The sequence below is a fragment of the Haliotis rubra genome, unplaced genomic scaffold, assembly GCF_003918875.1.
Source record: "Haliotis rubra isolate DU_JTF1 unplaced genomic scaffold, ASM391887v1 Scf1200, whole genome shotgun sequence".
NCBI lineage: Eukaryota > Metazoa > Mollusca > Gastropoda > Lepetellida > Haliotidae > Haliotis > Haliotis rubra.
In genome coordinates this window covers 38,385-50,938 of record NW_025765116.1, presented here as the reverse complement: position 1 = coordinate 50,938, position 12,554 = coordinate 38,385, and the positions used below count along the sequence as shown (strand labels likewise).

The following is a 12,554-nucleotide window of genomic DNA, read 5'->3' as shown; positions in this document are numbered from 1 at the left end:
ATGTTTATATTATATTACCTAATCTATGATGGGTATTTCAAATTCTATAATCGGGTTTGGTTTTCTCTTTGCTTAAAACATTGCAACGTAACATTGACTGTTTGATTCATATCCAATGTATATGGGTTTTAAACACGACTCCTATTCCAGGCTTCTAGGCTTCAGACGGGAGATAGTTCGAGCTACATTCAATCGACATATCAGTACCATACACTCACAGTTTGAGTTTCACAGCCGTTACACATCGTGCTTGTAGTTAACCTTTAGACACCAACCTTCTATTTCCTGGTAGCTTCCGTCGTTTTCGTCTTCCCTGTGATACGAAACCAAGCTGATAAAACTTAGGAGAAAAAACATTCTGTTTTGGGAAATCAGATTTATTTAATTTGATTTTAATTTAATTTTTATGTTTGATTTAAAACCGAATGCGTAGCGTGAGGCTTTAAATAAAAAATGTAGAGCTAATAATTTCGTTATATAGCTCTGATTTTCCAACACAGTGTGTTTATCTCCATTCTACCATAACAAACATACGACGGAACGACACCAGATTCAGTAACTCCACGTGCTGAAACACTTACTATGGACAATATTCAGTTCAGTATGCATACGGGTGTAATCATGTAACATCAAGCCTCTTCGGGAGGTTTTAACCCGATTCAAAACATATTAAATGGGTTGACACTTGCGATGTTCATCTGAAATAACCTTTCCGCTTTGTAAGTTATTGATGAGGTACGCTGTACATCCCCAACAACAACGTCATTGTCAACATCAGCTCCACAGGAGGACATGCAATGTCGGTAACATCAGTGTTCTCATTTGTGCAGGGTGAAGAAACGGATATATGTAACGAAAAGTGTCAAATTATATTCCTCATATAAATAGAGTTTCAGGAGCAGGTTTCTAATTGATTTTTTTCGAATTAACTGACACATTTGGGATTTTTGGAGAAACTGATTATAGTGAAAATTGAATTCTTTATCAATATTGCCGTTTCAAATGGTTAATTATTTTGAATCTTTGAGTGACATCTAAAAGGTCTTTCGTTAGTTTAAATCTTTGGGTGCCATTACTTTTAGTGTTCTAGCAGGTGTTCCAGCAGGTGTTCTAGCAGGTGTTCCACCCACCACGATCAGGTGTACGAAATGGCGTCATCCCCAAAAATAGGTTGTATATAACAGATTCTTATACTGAAGTGTTGACTTACAGGAGACCTCCAGCGTCAGGTTCCGTGATGCTCTCCCATGGCTGTTGTTGACGTGACACGTGTACAGTCCAAACACAGATACATCTACAGCTGGTATAGACAACACAGCCTCCCCCTGTCCTGTAATCACCGTCTGTCTGGAGATGTCCCACCAGGTTACAGTACAGGCAGGGTTACAGTCAGCAGAACATCTCACAGCTGCAGGTTTCCCTTCTTCTACCTCCAGCTTGTCATTTGTGCCGTCAAACTGTATCTGGTCAGGTCCATCTGGAATGCATGTGAGATGGTCAGCTAAGAAGCTATTTCTGAGATATTAGTGCTGTTTGCTTGTGTGACATACATGATGAATGGAGACATGCTGCTTGGCTTGGCCTGTGTTCTTGGGATTCACAAAATGGTACACGTCTCAGACCCATATCTATTTATGCTTTCCTCACATAATAAGTACAGACTACAACTGGAACACCGTTTTAACTCACTCACCCACTCTGTTGACATGTACAACTCTTGACAACATATCCAGGTGAGCTACAGTGCCGGGAAACTATATCTGTTAAGATCCGAATTGGAATTGATTTCAGCTACTCATGCTTGTCGTAAGTGGCGAAAAAACATAATCTGCCGGTGAGTCTTGCTGACTTGGTTGACACATGTCATCTTTTTGTCGACTTACGTACATCGATGCTGATGATGCCAGTCACTGGATTGTCTGGTCCAGACTTGATTATTTACCAACTGCTGCCATATAGTTGGAATGTAGCTGATTAAACAACAAACCAGCCTATGTCTGGTGTAACGTATACTACTCCAGTAATACACACCCAACATGTGAACGTTCTCTTGACCGGAAACAAGCATTATAAGTTGTTCACTGGTCACGAGGGGGGCATGGGTTGATGTACCCTCGATGTTTGTTTATGTTTATGTTTATGTTCCCCTTCGCCTTCGAGGGTACATCAATCCATGGGCCCCGAGGGACCAGTGAACAACGTATTTATCTTACCGAACACCTTAATGTTAAGTTAGAACTGTTTGAAGCACGGGTACAAATCTTTTTGTAGCCATCGCTAGATTTTGCTGACAAGAAAACCAGATTTAGAGTTATCTCCCTTCCATCGATTTGCATTCGCAAAACATCGGTAATTTCCGTACATCATACGTGATTCAATGTTATTCGAGATAAAGAATTACTACCACGAAGTACCAAATGAGTTGCCATTGACAGCGGGGTACATTGAAATGTTACTCGCTTGTAAGCGGGGTACATTGAAAATAATAGAAGAGCGTTCAACCAATCAGAAAGCGACATTTATGTGTGAGGTAAGATAATGGAAGATATTACTAGTTGACCACGGTTGATACAACCATCATATACAGTGTTCATGGAGTCAAGTATGTTCAGTTTGCTCACTTAAAATTCCTTATTCATTTTATAGTTTCTTTAAGAGTATAACAGTTTTGTCCTTATTATTATGGGATTGGTTCTGGGTTTGTTCTGCTAGTCATACAGCAAGCATTGGTTGCTGAAAACCATTTCTAATTCGGATCTTCAAGTGTTCGCGAAAATTGCAAGCATGTTCACCGTTAGTGGAATCATCGGCCATCCCACACTTTGCATATGTTTATTACCAAGAATCTTACCCCTAATGGTTAACTATAGATATAGTTCAAATCCATAGAAACCTGTACAGTAATATAAAAATACTTTCTTTCCAAAATGAAAGACTGATACCGGGGTAAATGTAAGCTTTAAAATGTTCCTGTGCGGGTCATCAGATTGCGTTTCTTTCTGACAACACCCAGACACTCTTTCTTTCAATATAACGGAACTGTCATTGTATGTGATATCAAGAGTACTAGTATTGACAACACCCAGACACTCTTTCTTTCAATATAACGGAACTGTCATTGTATGTGATATCAAGGGTACTAGTGTTGACAACACCCAGACACTCTTTCTTTCAATCTAACGGAACTGTCATTGTAAGTGATATCAAGAGTATTGACAACAGTAATTATCAGTTGAAAAGAAAGATGCTTTATTCAAGATGACGTATCAAGTACAGAAAGGTCTACCGTACGCGACCAGTACGGTAGACCAGTACGGAGTTCCCACTAGCATGTGTCAAAAGGATTTCTTCGAGAGCAGGGGCTGTGGGGTAGCCTGGTGGTTAAAGTGTTCGCTCGTCACTCCGAGGACCCGGATTCCATTCCCCACATGGGTACATTGTGGGAAGCCCATTTCTGTTGTCACCCGCCGTGATATTGCTGGAATATTGCTAAAAGCGGCGTTAATCCATACTCACTCACTCTTCGAGAGCAAGAGGTTCAAAGGGACGTTGGTGGAGTTATTCAAGGTGGTTTATCTGTACAAAATGCTGTGGTAGCCCTCGACTACATGTACATTATTACACAACATTAAAAAATCTAGAATAATCGTTAAGAATGCAAGAGCTCAACTTACAATCCATTTCCGACAATTTTGAGCAATATATCGACAGGTTACAGTCCCCAAATGAGAGATATTTTCATTACAGTCGAATCAACTTTAGGGGAAATCATCGCATTACGTTTTTCAAGGTTACCCGTTCAAACTTTCTTTCTCCGATACAGTTACAATGGCACACTGTGTCCAATCATTTCTATCGTTTAACAATGAACCCGAGCAAGACTGGTTTACTGTTATAAGGGTGTCTCTGCTTCGTCCATACGGTTCTTGAGATTGTCCTCTGCTTCGACCACACGGTCCCTCACATGTTGCTTTACCTCCTGTATACAGTTCTCGACACGGTCCTTTGCCTCTTGTGCACGGTCCTCGACATGGTCCTCTGTCTCCTGTACTTGGTCCTCGACACGGTCCTCTGCCTCTTGTACACGGTCCTCGACATGGTTCTCTGTCTCCTGTACTTGGTCCTCGACACGGTCCGACACGGTCCTCTGCCTCTTGTACACGGCCCTCGACATCGTTCTCTGTCTCCTGTACTTGGTCCTGGACAGGGTCCTCTGCTTGATCACTGAGAGAAGGCCAGCGTTTTATCGCCACGGCTGCAGTGATGGCCCCAACTCCGGCAATGATCAGGGACACGCCAGCACAATACAGAGCAGCATTTACTGGGGAGCATGCTGAAATATTAAATACAACAGGATACCAGAGATCATAGTTGGTGGTGTCGGTGTAAATACAACAGAATGCTTCAGAAACAGCGATCATAGCTGATGGTGAAAAAACAAACACTTTTCTCAGACATTCACGATCGTTATGTCATCCCTTATTGCAACGTACATCTACTCAGTGGGCTTTTGATAAATACACTCTTCAAAAAAAAAGAAACGCATATGTGATTTTAAGAATATTAAACTCGGCAAAATCAATGCAAATATACTATTTATTTCCAAAACGTTACCTTTGTGTGATTGTAAAACAAAACAAAACGCGGCAATTGTAACTTATTCCCTTGGAGGCTAGTCTGGATCAGTGATGAATCACGATTTCTTCTTTATATGGAATACAGCATGTTTACCGTCGGAGAAATGAACATTTTGCCAACTAATTGTATTCGACAGGTCAACAGATTCGGTGGAGGAAGTGTCATGGTATGGGGTTCGATATCCAGCACCCAAAGATCTCATTTGGCGATGCTTCAGGGGAATTTGACAGCAAATCGGTACATCAACGAAGTCCTTGCACCTCACATGCTTCCGATTATGGACCTACAGAGGGAGACGTCCCAGCATGACAACGCTACTTCACATACAGCACGTGTCACGGTCCGCTACCTCGCCAATTCTAACGTCGATGTCTTGCCAGGGCCTTCCAGATCTAAACCCGATAGAACACCTATGGGATGAACTGGATTGACGTGTACTTCAACGTCAAAACACGCCTCAGAAACGCCCACAACTGAACAACGCATTTGCAGGAAGAGTGGGGAAGAATTCTACAAGAGCCACTTCGTCGACTTATCTGAGCAGTAATTGTTGCCAATGGTGTTCATACAAACTACGGACTTTCACGCCATCTTGTGCACGCAAATAAAAAGAACACAACAATAAAGGCTGATGTTGTATTGGCGAACTCTTTGTCTATAGACGTGTGAATTTTCACCTCTTGCCATTGAAATTGCATGAAATAATTGCTCTTAAACTAACGCAATAAATTCTTCGAAAATAGCGTAGCGTAGCGTTTCTTTGTTTATTTTTGAAGAGTGTAGTTGAATTTATTGATTTGATCGACGAGCGAATTTATGTGCCAAACAATATTCATATTGGATGTTTATGGCATTGAAAAGTTAAAATATACCGTGTTATAGTATTGTTTTGGACCAAAGATATTCTCACCAGCATCATGTTGAAATGATTGTGTTCCGACATGATATGTGAACAACATAATGGAGGTTTGGTATATCATTATATAACAGATGGAACAAATTGTATAAAACAGATGTTGCGCAAATTGTATGAAATTATTACTTCTATCTTCAACTGATTTTAAGATTGAGTCTATATACTTGCTGATGAATACATTGCTTCTCAGATATTTTTACAAAAGCCGTATTAGTTTGTAATTCCATACGATGAACAACATACATTATATTTTCCATGTATACTTACGATTTAACCATCAGCACAAGATTGTTAAACTAGTTTAATTTAAGAAATATTGAAATGAATTAAAGAATGAATACTGATATTAGATATCTGCAATAATATTCAAGATATCATAAAAATGAATTAAAACGATGACTGAAAATAATGCTGGGAACTGACAAAATAACAAAACAAAGCAAAAATTAATTCATTTCCTGATATCTTGCAAATAAATAACAACATTAGTTGTTATTTGCTAATTAATTACTGATATTTATAAAGACTTCCGACTGTTTCTAGATATCCTCTTATGCTTCCGTCTGTGAAGTATGTGAGCAATGTTTCCAGTCATGGTGGTGCTGTCAATTCTAAATAGGTTACCCGCGAAGGTCCGGGTTAGAATATTCATCTTCAGCAACCCATGCTTGTCGTAAGAGGCGACTAACGGGATCGGGTGGTCAGGCTCGCTCACTTGGTTGACACATGTCATCGGTTCCCAAGTGCGCAGATCGATGCTCATGCTGTTGATCACTGGACTGTCTGGTCCAGACAGACCGCCGCCATACAGTTGTCTTATTGCGGCGTTACACTAAACTCACTCACTCACTCTAAATAGGTACAAGAATGGTTCAAAAATGGATGATCACTTCTGTTGTCAAGAACAAGCCATTTTTGGGACCGTTCATATAAGGATATCTTCAACATATCTTTATAGTTTTAGTTTGATTTTGATATCAGTGATAGTCAGAAATGATCATATGTTGCATCTAATAAAAGATATCTCAAACTATATTGATGATATCTTTCAGGAATTTATTATATTTGTTTGTGCTGGACACATCTCGCCCCTGTCGTTGTGGCACTGTTGTCAGTCTTACAGGTTTGCCAAAATGAAACTGAAGTAACACAACTCAACCTACCCTGGATGGAGCCGCCGATAACTCGTCCCATCTCGTCAAGGCAGACCAGCAGAGGGAGAGACAGTTTCAGGTTTTTTCTGCCTGTAGTGTTCACCAAAGCTAACGCCAACATGACTTGAGACAACGCTGGAGAATGAATATAAATCAGAAGATGACAACCTTCAAACCTTATGAAGCCACGAAGAGGAAAAGTTTTGTGGACAGACAACTTCCTACATTTCAATAGATGCGACGTTTAGATAATAGGGTTATGCACCGAAACGTCGCATCTATTGGCAATAAAGACGTTGTCTTTCCATAAATAGCTGTTCCTTTTCATCAAACCAGCGCCTAAATGCCACTCGAAGAACTTACGTAACCATGATCGTAGGTACCTGGCACCCCTAAGGGACGCAAGTCCACACAGCAAATTATTTTTCCCTAACACTTAACGGTTCCCCTCACACTCTATATCTAAATCGGTTTACCTTAATAATAATTATTATTATTATTATTGCAACTCAGGACCAGTCACTTTCCACTCGCAATCGCCAAAATATGATTCTAAAAGAAAATATTTGAATGAAATGTCGATTGTGCAATGACTCTCCAACACCTTGTCAGTGGATGCCCTTCCTTGGCGCAAACAGCATATCTGAAAGACATGATGGCATGTCTCCGCCATGCCTGTTGCTTTCACTCCGAGGTCCATCCATGGCACGACCCTGAACATGTCCAGTGCGTCATGGAACATGATGCTTTCAAACTTCAGTGGAATAGGCCCATATACAGCCTCAGAAGAATTCCTGCCAACAAACCTGATCTTGTTCTTTTTGATAAAGCCAATGAATTTATTTACATCATTGAATTTTCTGTCCCTTTTTGACAGCAACGTGATTGGCAAGATTCAGGAAAAGCATGCTAAGTATGCGGACCTCGCCTTTGAAATGTCTCACTTGCATCCCAAGTACTCTGTCGTCAGGCTCCCCATTGTTCTCGGTAGATTGGTTTGGTACCTCCTGATCTCTTGGCGCAGATCAGGAGAGTGCCCGGGTTCTCCACCGAGAGCACAGTCCTTCCCCAGAGTGCTTGTGCACCGTTGCACAAAGCTGCAGTCACGAACAGGCGACTTACTACAACTACAGGGTCTAAGACGACTTTGCCTTAAAACTCAAGAATACGTTGTGAGTGCATAAATTATGGGAGGAAGACTCGTTGGTTTACTCACCTACAACAGCTCCAAGCAACAAGGAAGAGGCCACTAAAGCTCCACGATTGTAAAAGACATCCTTGGGGACCATGGCAACTAGACCGAGAGCTACGACCGGTATCCCCATCGAGAAAAGATATGACTCTTTCAGCTTCTTCTTCTGGAAGATCCAGATGATAACCAGGACACCCAGCACAAGATGCTGACTGACGAAGATAAAGACAGTGTAATCGAAGATGATGATTTCTGCCTGAAGGATTGACAACCCTGTAAAACAGAAGTGCAACCATGAGTGTTGTTATCACACAAGAAACATCATCCGTATATGTTTATACAACAACATAAGTATATGCTTGTTATCACACAAGAAACATCATCCGTATATGTTTATACAACAACATAAGTATATGCTTGTTATCACACAAGAAACACCATCCGTATATGTTTATACAACAACATAAGTATATGCTTGTTATCACACAAGAAACATCATCCGTATATGTTTATACAACATCGTCACTATACGGCTGACATATTGCCGATGTGACGTTAAATATTAACTCACTCACTCACTTATACAACAACATAAGTATATGTTTGTTATCACAGAAGAAACATCATCCGTATATGTTTATACAACAACATAAGTATATGCTTGTTATCACACAAGAAACATCATCCGTATATGTTTATACAACAACATAAGTATATGCTTATACGACAAAGCTATGAATTATATAATGCTGTCACGAAATAGGTCTGGTGCATTTGTGCATAGTTGGCCTGAGATTTTGTACCGATAACGTTCGAATAGTTGGTAAGACTTAGAATATATACAAAAATAACTTAGTTAAGCACCCCCACCATATCTCACGATTGAATGAGTCCTAATCTTACACCTTTGGAGCATATCTGGGACATGATTGGTCGTCGTGTGCAGCAAAGGGTTCCTCCTGTACAGAACCTTGCACACACAATTGGAGGCTGCTTTACTTGAGGAATGGTGTAAACTGCCCCTTCAGAGGAGTATGAGGAGGGGAATTCTGGCTGGCATACAGTCACATAGAGGTTACACTTGGTATTGACCTTGAATCGTGTAAGACACGCGAAATGACATCTCGAATGTTCACATTCACCAATAAATTCAACATTAAACATTCCAGGGCCATACTTGTACAGATATGGTTTTGTATGAAAAGTGTTTTGGGTTCTTTTATAAATGAGTAGTTATCATCATAAAATCAACATGGAATCCAATCATTTTGTCGCTTTTTATGACTTAAAGGATCATACGGGTCAGAAAAAACGCATGTTTATCCATCGTGGTCACCGTGAGAAGTTTTATGTACGTGTTGAAAACCAATCATTGCAAAAATATAGGGGGTGCTTAATTAAGTTCTTTGTGTATATTTACTTTCGTTAACCCTTGGTATTTGTTACATTGATTATAAATATCCAGATAAATGTCAAGATTAAACATCCAAAGCAGCAATATTTGAGGAATCTTGTTATTGACTCAAAGACGAGCAGGTGGTGATAGAAAAGGAACGTTAATCTAGAAATCAGTTTGGTGTGCCTCCAAGATCTGTTTTACCCGAACTCCCTGATTTAAGTTTACAGATGCATTTGAAAACCTACCTACAGATGTGACAAGTGTGATCGAGATGAGGAAATAAAACGGTGGGTGTTTGAACAGCATGGACACATTCTTCTGTGCCTGGGAGGTCCTCTGAAGACAACAACCGGCGATCAGTCCTATTACAGCAGTCATCTCAAACACTCTCCTGTCGATGTGCCAGTCAGATCTTTGGAGTCCGAAAATACTCCCAACGTTCCCAAGGGTGAAGCCAGTATGGCTGACAATAAGGGCTAGGGTTTGGCGAGTGTAGAGTTGGTCGACGATAGCCACAACACCCAGAGTCCGGAGATGACCCACAGCAAGTCCTGACAAACATTGTGTAAGGACTTCATCAAGGTCAAGTAATATCAGACAAATTATTAGTAAATGTACTTTGTGTGTAGTCGATAGCTTAAATAATTCAAAATGGCTGACAAGTCCAGAATGTTTGACAAAAATTCCAAGTGATTGCACCGAACAGGATATTTTACAATGAAAGATTCAGCTGATTCCATAACATAGTATTACTTTCACAATTAACTACATCTGAGGGAGGGAGAGAGGGACTGCGTCATTGTGGGCGAGAATTGCTCAACTGCCTTTAAAATATTCACACTTAAAATACTCTTCTAAAAATTATTACAAATGACAGCGTTACGTGTAAGGTGTATACTCATTCCCAACTTAGGCCCTAAACAGAACGCTCAAAGAAAAATCACCTTGATATTAAGTTTTCTTTTGTTTTGGCGATCTAATGTGTGTCTGAAAACAGCTCTAAATAGAGACAACAATCTATTAAGGATTTTCACAGACCTCCCATGATGCCGAATAGGAAAGATAGGTTATCGGCTGTGGTTGTCACTGACGACGAGAGAGAGGAACAGATGAGCAGAACACTTCCGGCTAGAGCAACCTTCCGGAAGCCAAATCTGATCATGAGCGGCCCACAGGAAGCAGCTGAAATACGTGACAGAAGGGCAACTATTGATGACTAAGAGCAAATATGACAACATGTAGTGTCTTTGTAGACATAATTAGCATGTCAGGCGTTAACAGCTACTCTATCGTGAACAACGTGAACAACAGACAACAATAAAAGTGCTGGCCATGGTGAAAAGGTGAACAACAGACAGGTATTATATTGGTGACCATGATAAGAGGGTAAACAACAGACAGGTATTATATTGGTGACCATGATGAGAAGGTGAACAACAGATAGGTATTATATTGGTGACGATGGTGAAAAGGTGATCAACAGACAGGTATTACATTGGTGACCATGGTGAAAAGGTGAACAACAGACAGGTATTACATTGGTGACCATGGTGAAAAGGTGAACAACAGACAGGTATTACATTGATGACCATGGTGAAAAGGTGAACAACAGACAGATATTATATTGGTGACCATGATAAGAGGGTAAACAACAGACAGGTATTATATTGGTGACCATGGTGAAAAGGTGAACAACAGGCAGGTATTATATTGGTGACGATGGTGAAAAGGTGATCAACAGACAGGTATTACATAGGTGACCATGGTGAAAAGGTGAACAACAGACAGGTATTACATTGGTGACGATGGTGAAAAGGTGAACAACAGGCAGGTATTACATAGGTGACTATGGTGAATTGAGCTGAGATGGTTAAGGTAGTTGAAACACTGAATATACCTGCTAGTGAAGAAAACACAATAAATGTGGTTCCTGCTTCAGCAGTGATCCCTCCATCTTCCAAGGATATTTTTCTTGGCAAGAAGAGGGTATGGAACATAAAGGACGTGAAGAACCCAGCTATGATACTCAGTGTCACACTGGCGAATGTGGGTACGAGAAATACAACAGCCTTCATACACCTAGATGTTAGCTGAAATTAGAGATAGTGTCAATATCTGTATTAAGTCAGTAATGTTATAACGCCTTTGTTACACACTATCATCACCTTAGGGATTTGTTCAATAGTTACGATGTCTTTCGTTGGATTTGAGTTTACTGACAAAGCATAAGTCATCTATATATTGTTAACTGGATTATGTTTATACTCAATACTCAAACTCATCGTTTATTAAATAAAACCTTCAAAATAAACGTTTATCTTCTAACCTGAAGTTAAAACATCACAGGGTCAATCCTAAAAGAACCCTTTGAAACCTGTACATTAAGAATACAATACAAGAGTACAATTTCCGTCTTACCGTAAGTGGCTCGTGCGTTGCTTGAATGTAATCATAGGCTGGGTTAGTTCCAGCAATGTCTTCATAGTCGTTGACTTCCGACTGGTTTTCTTCAACGGCTGGATGGTCAGAGGTTGGGTTGGCGTCGTCAATGTAGTGGTACTCAACAGATCCAGGGTCGTTGTTGTCTGTGCCAGCATGACTACCAGCAGCACATTTAATTTTGTCAATGGTTTCGTACCCAGCATGCCTGTTTCTTTCCAAATTATCTTGTCCTTCAGGAATATGGATGATGTCATCACGGGATTCAACTGACATTGTCGGTATTGTCAAAGTGATATAAGCTTTTGGCAGCAAAACCTGATCTACTTGACCTCGCTTATTGTGATGGGCTTCAGTTGCGGTGTGTTGTGTTTGGCGGAAGTTTCAGTTTGCAGTTTCTGGGTCAATATTCATTTATTACACTCAATGGTAACTCTATGTTACGTATATTGTACCCGGACGCGACCTTTGTAGTCAGCAATAGACAGAGTAGTGAGTCAGTCAGTCAATTTCGGTTGACATGTCCTCGATTCCCAATTGCGTAGATTGATGCTGATGCTGTTGATCACTGGATTGTCTGGTCCAGACTCGGTTATTTTCAGACCGCCGCCATATAGCTGACATATTGCTGAGAGCGGCGTAAAATAACAAACCAACCAAGAAACAGGTCCATTGCTTCATATATGTTAAGAAACAGGTCCATTGCTTCATATATGTTAAGAAACAGGTCCATTGTTTCATATATGTTAACACTTGCTTGATAACGGTGTTCGTAGCTACACGGAACTTCTAAATGCCACTCAAACAAGTTACTCC

At 40.3% G+C, this 12,554-nt stretch overlaps 1 protein-coding gene across 1 annotated transcript; it reads right to left on the bottom strand.

Annotated features, from left to right (window-relative positions):
• Positions 1-3,232: 3,232 nt before the first annotated feature.
• Positions 3,233-12,089, bottom strand: LOC124263865. Its single transcript, XM_046698588.1, has 7 exons — positions 11,718-12,089; positions 11,197-11,389; positions 10,338-10,481; positions 9,545-9,850; positions 7,925-8,173; positions 6,718-6,843; positions 3,233-4,333 (listed from the first exon to the last, which is right to left on the bottom strand). The coding sequence occupies exons 1-7, from the start codon at positions 12,012-12,014 to the stop codon at positions 3,792-3,794; spliced, it is 1,857 nt and encodes a 618-aa protein (XP_046554544.1). The 5' UTR covers positions 12,015-12,089; the 3' UTR covers positions 3,233-3,791.
• Between the last annotated feature and the right edge of the window lie 465 nt (positions 12,090-12,554).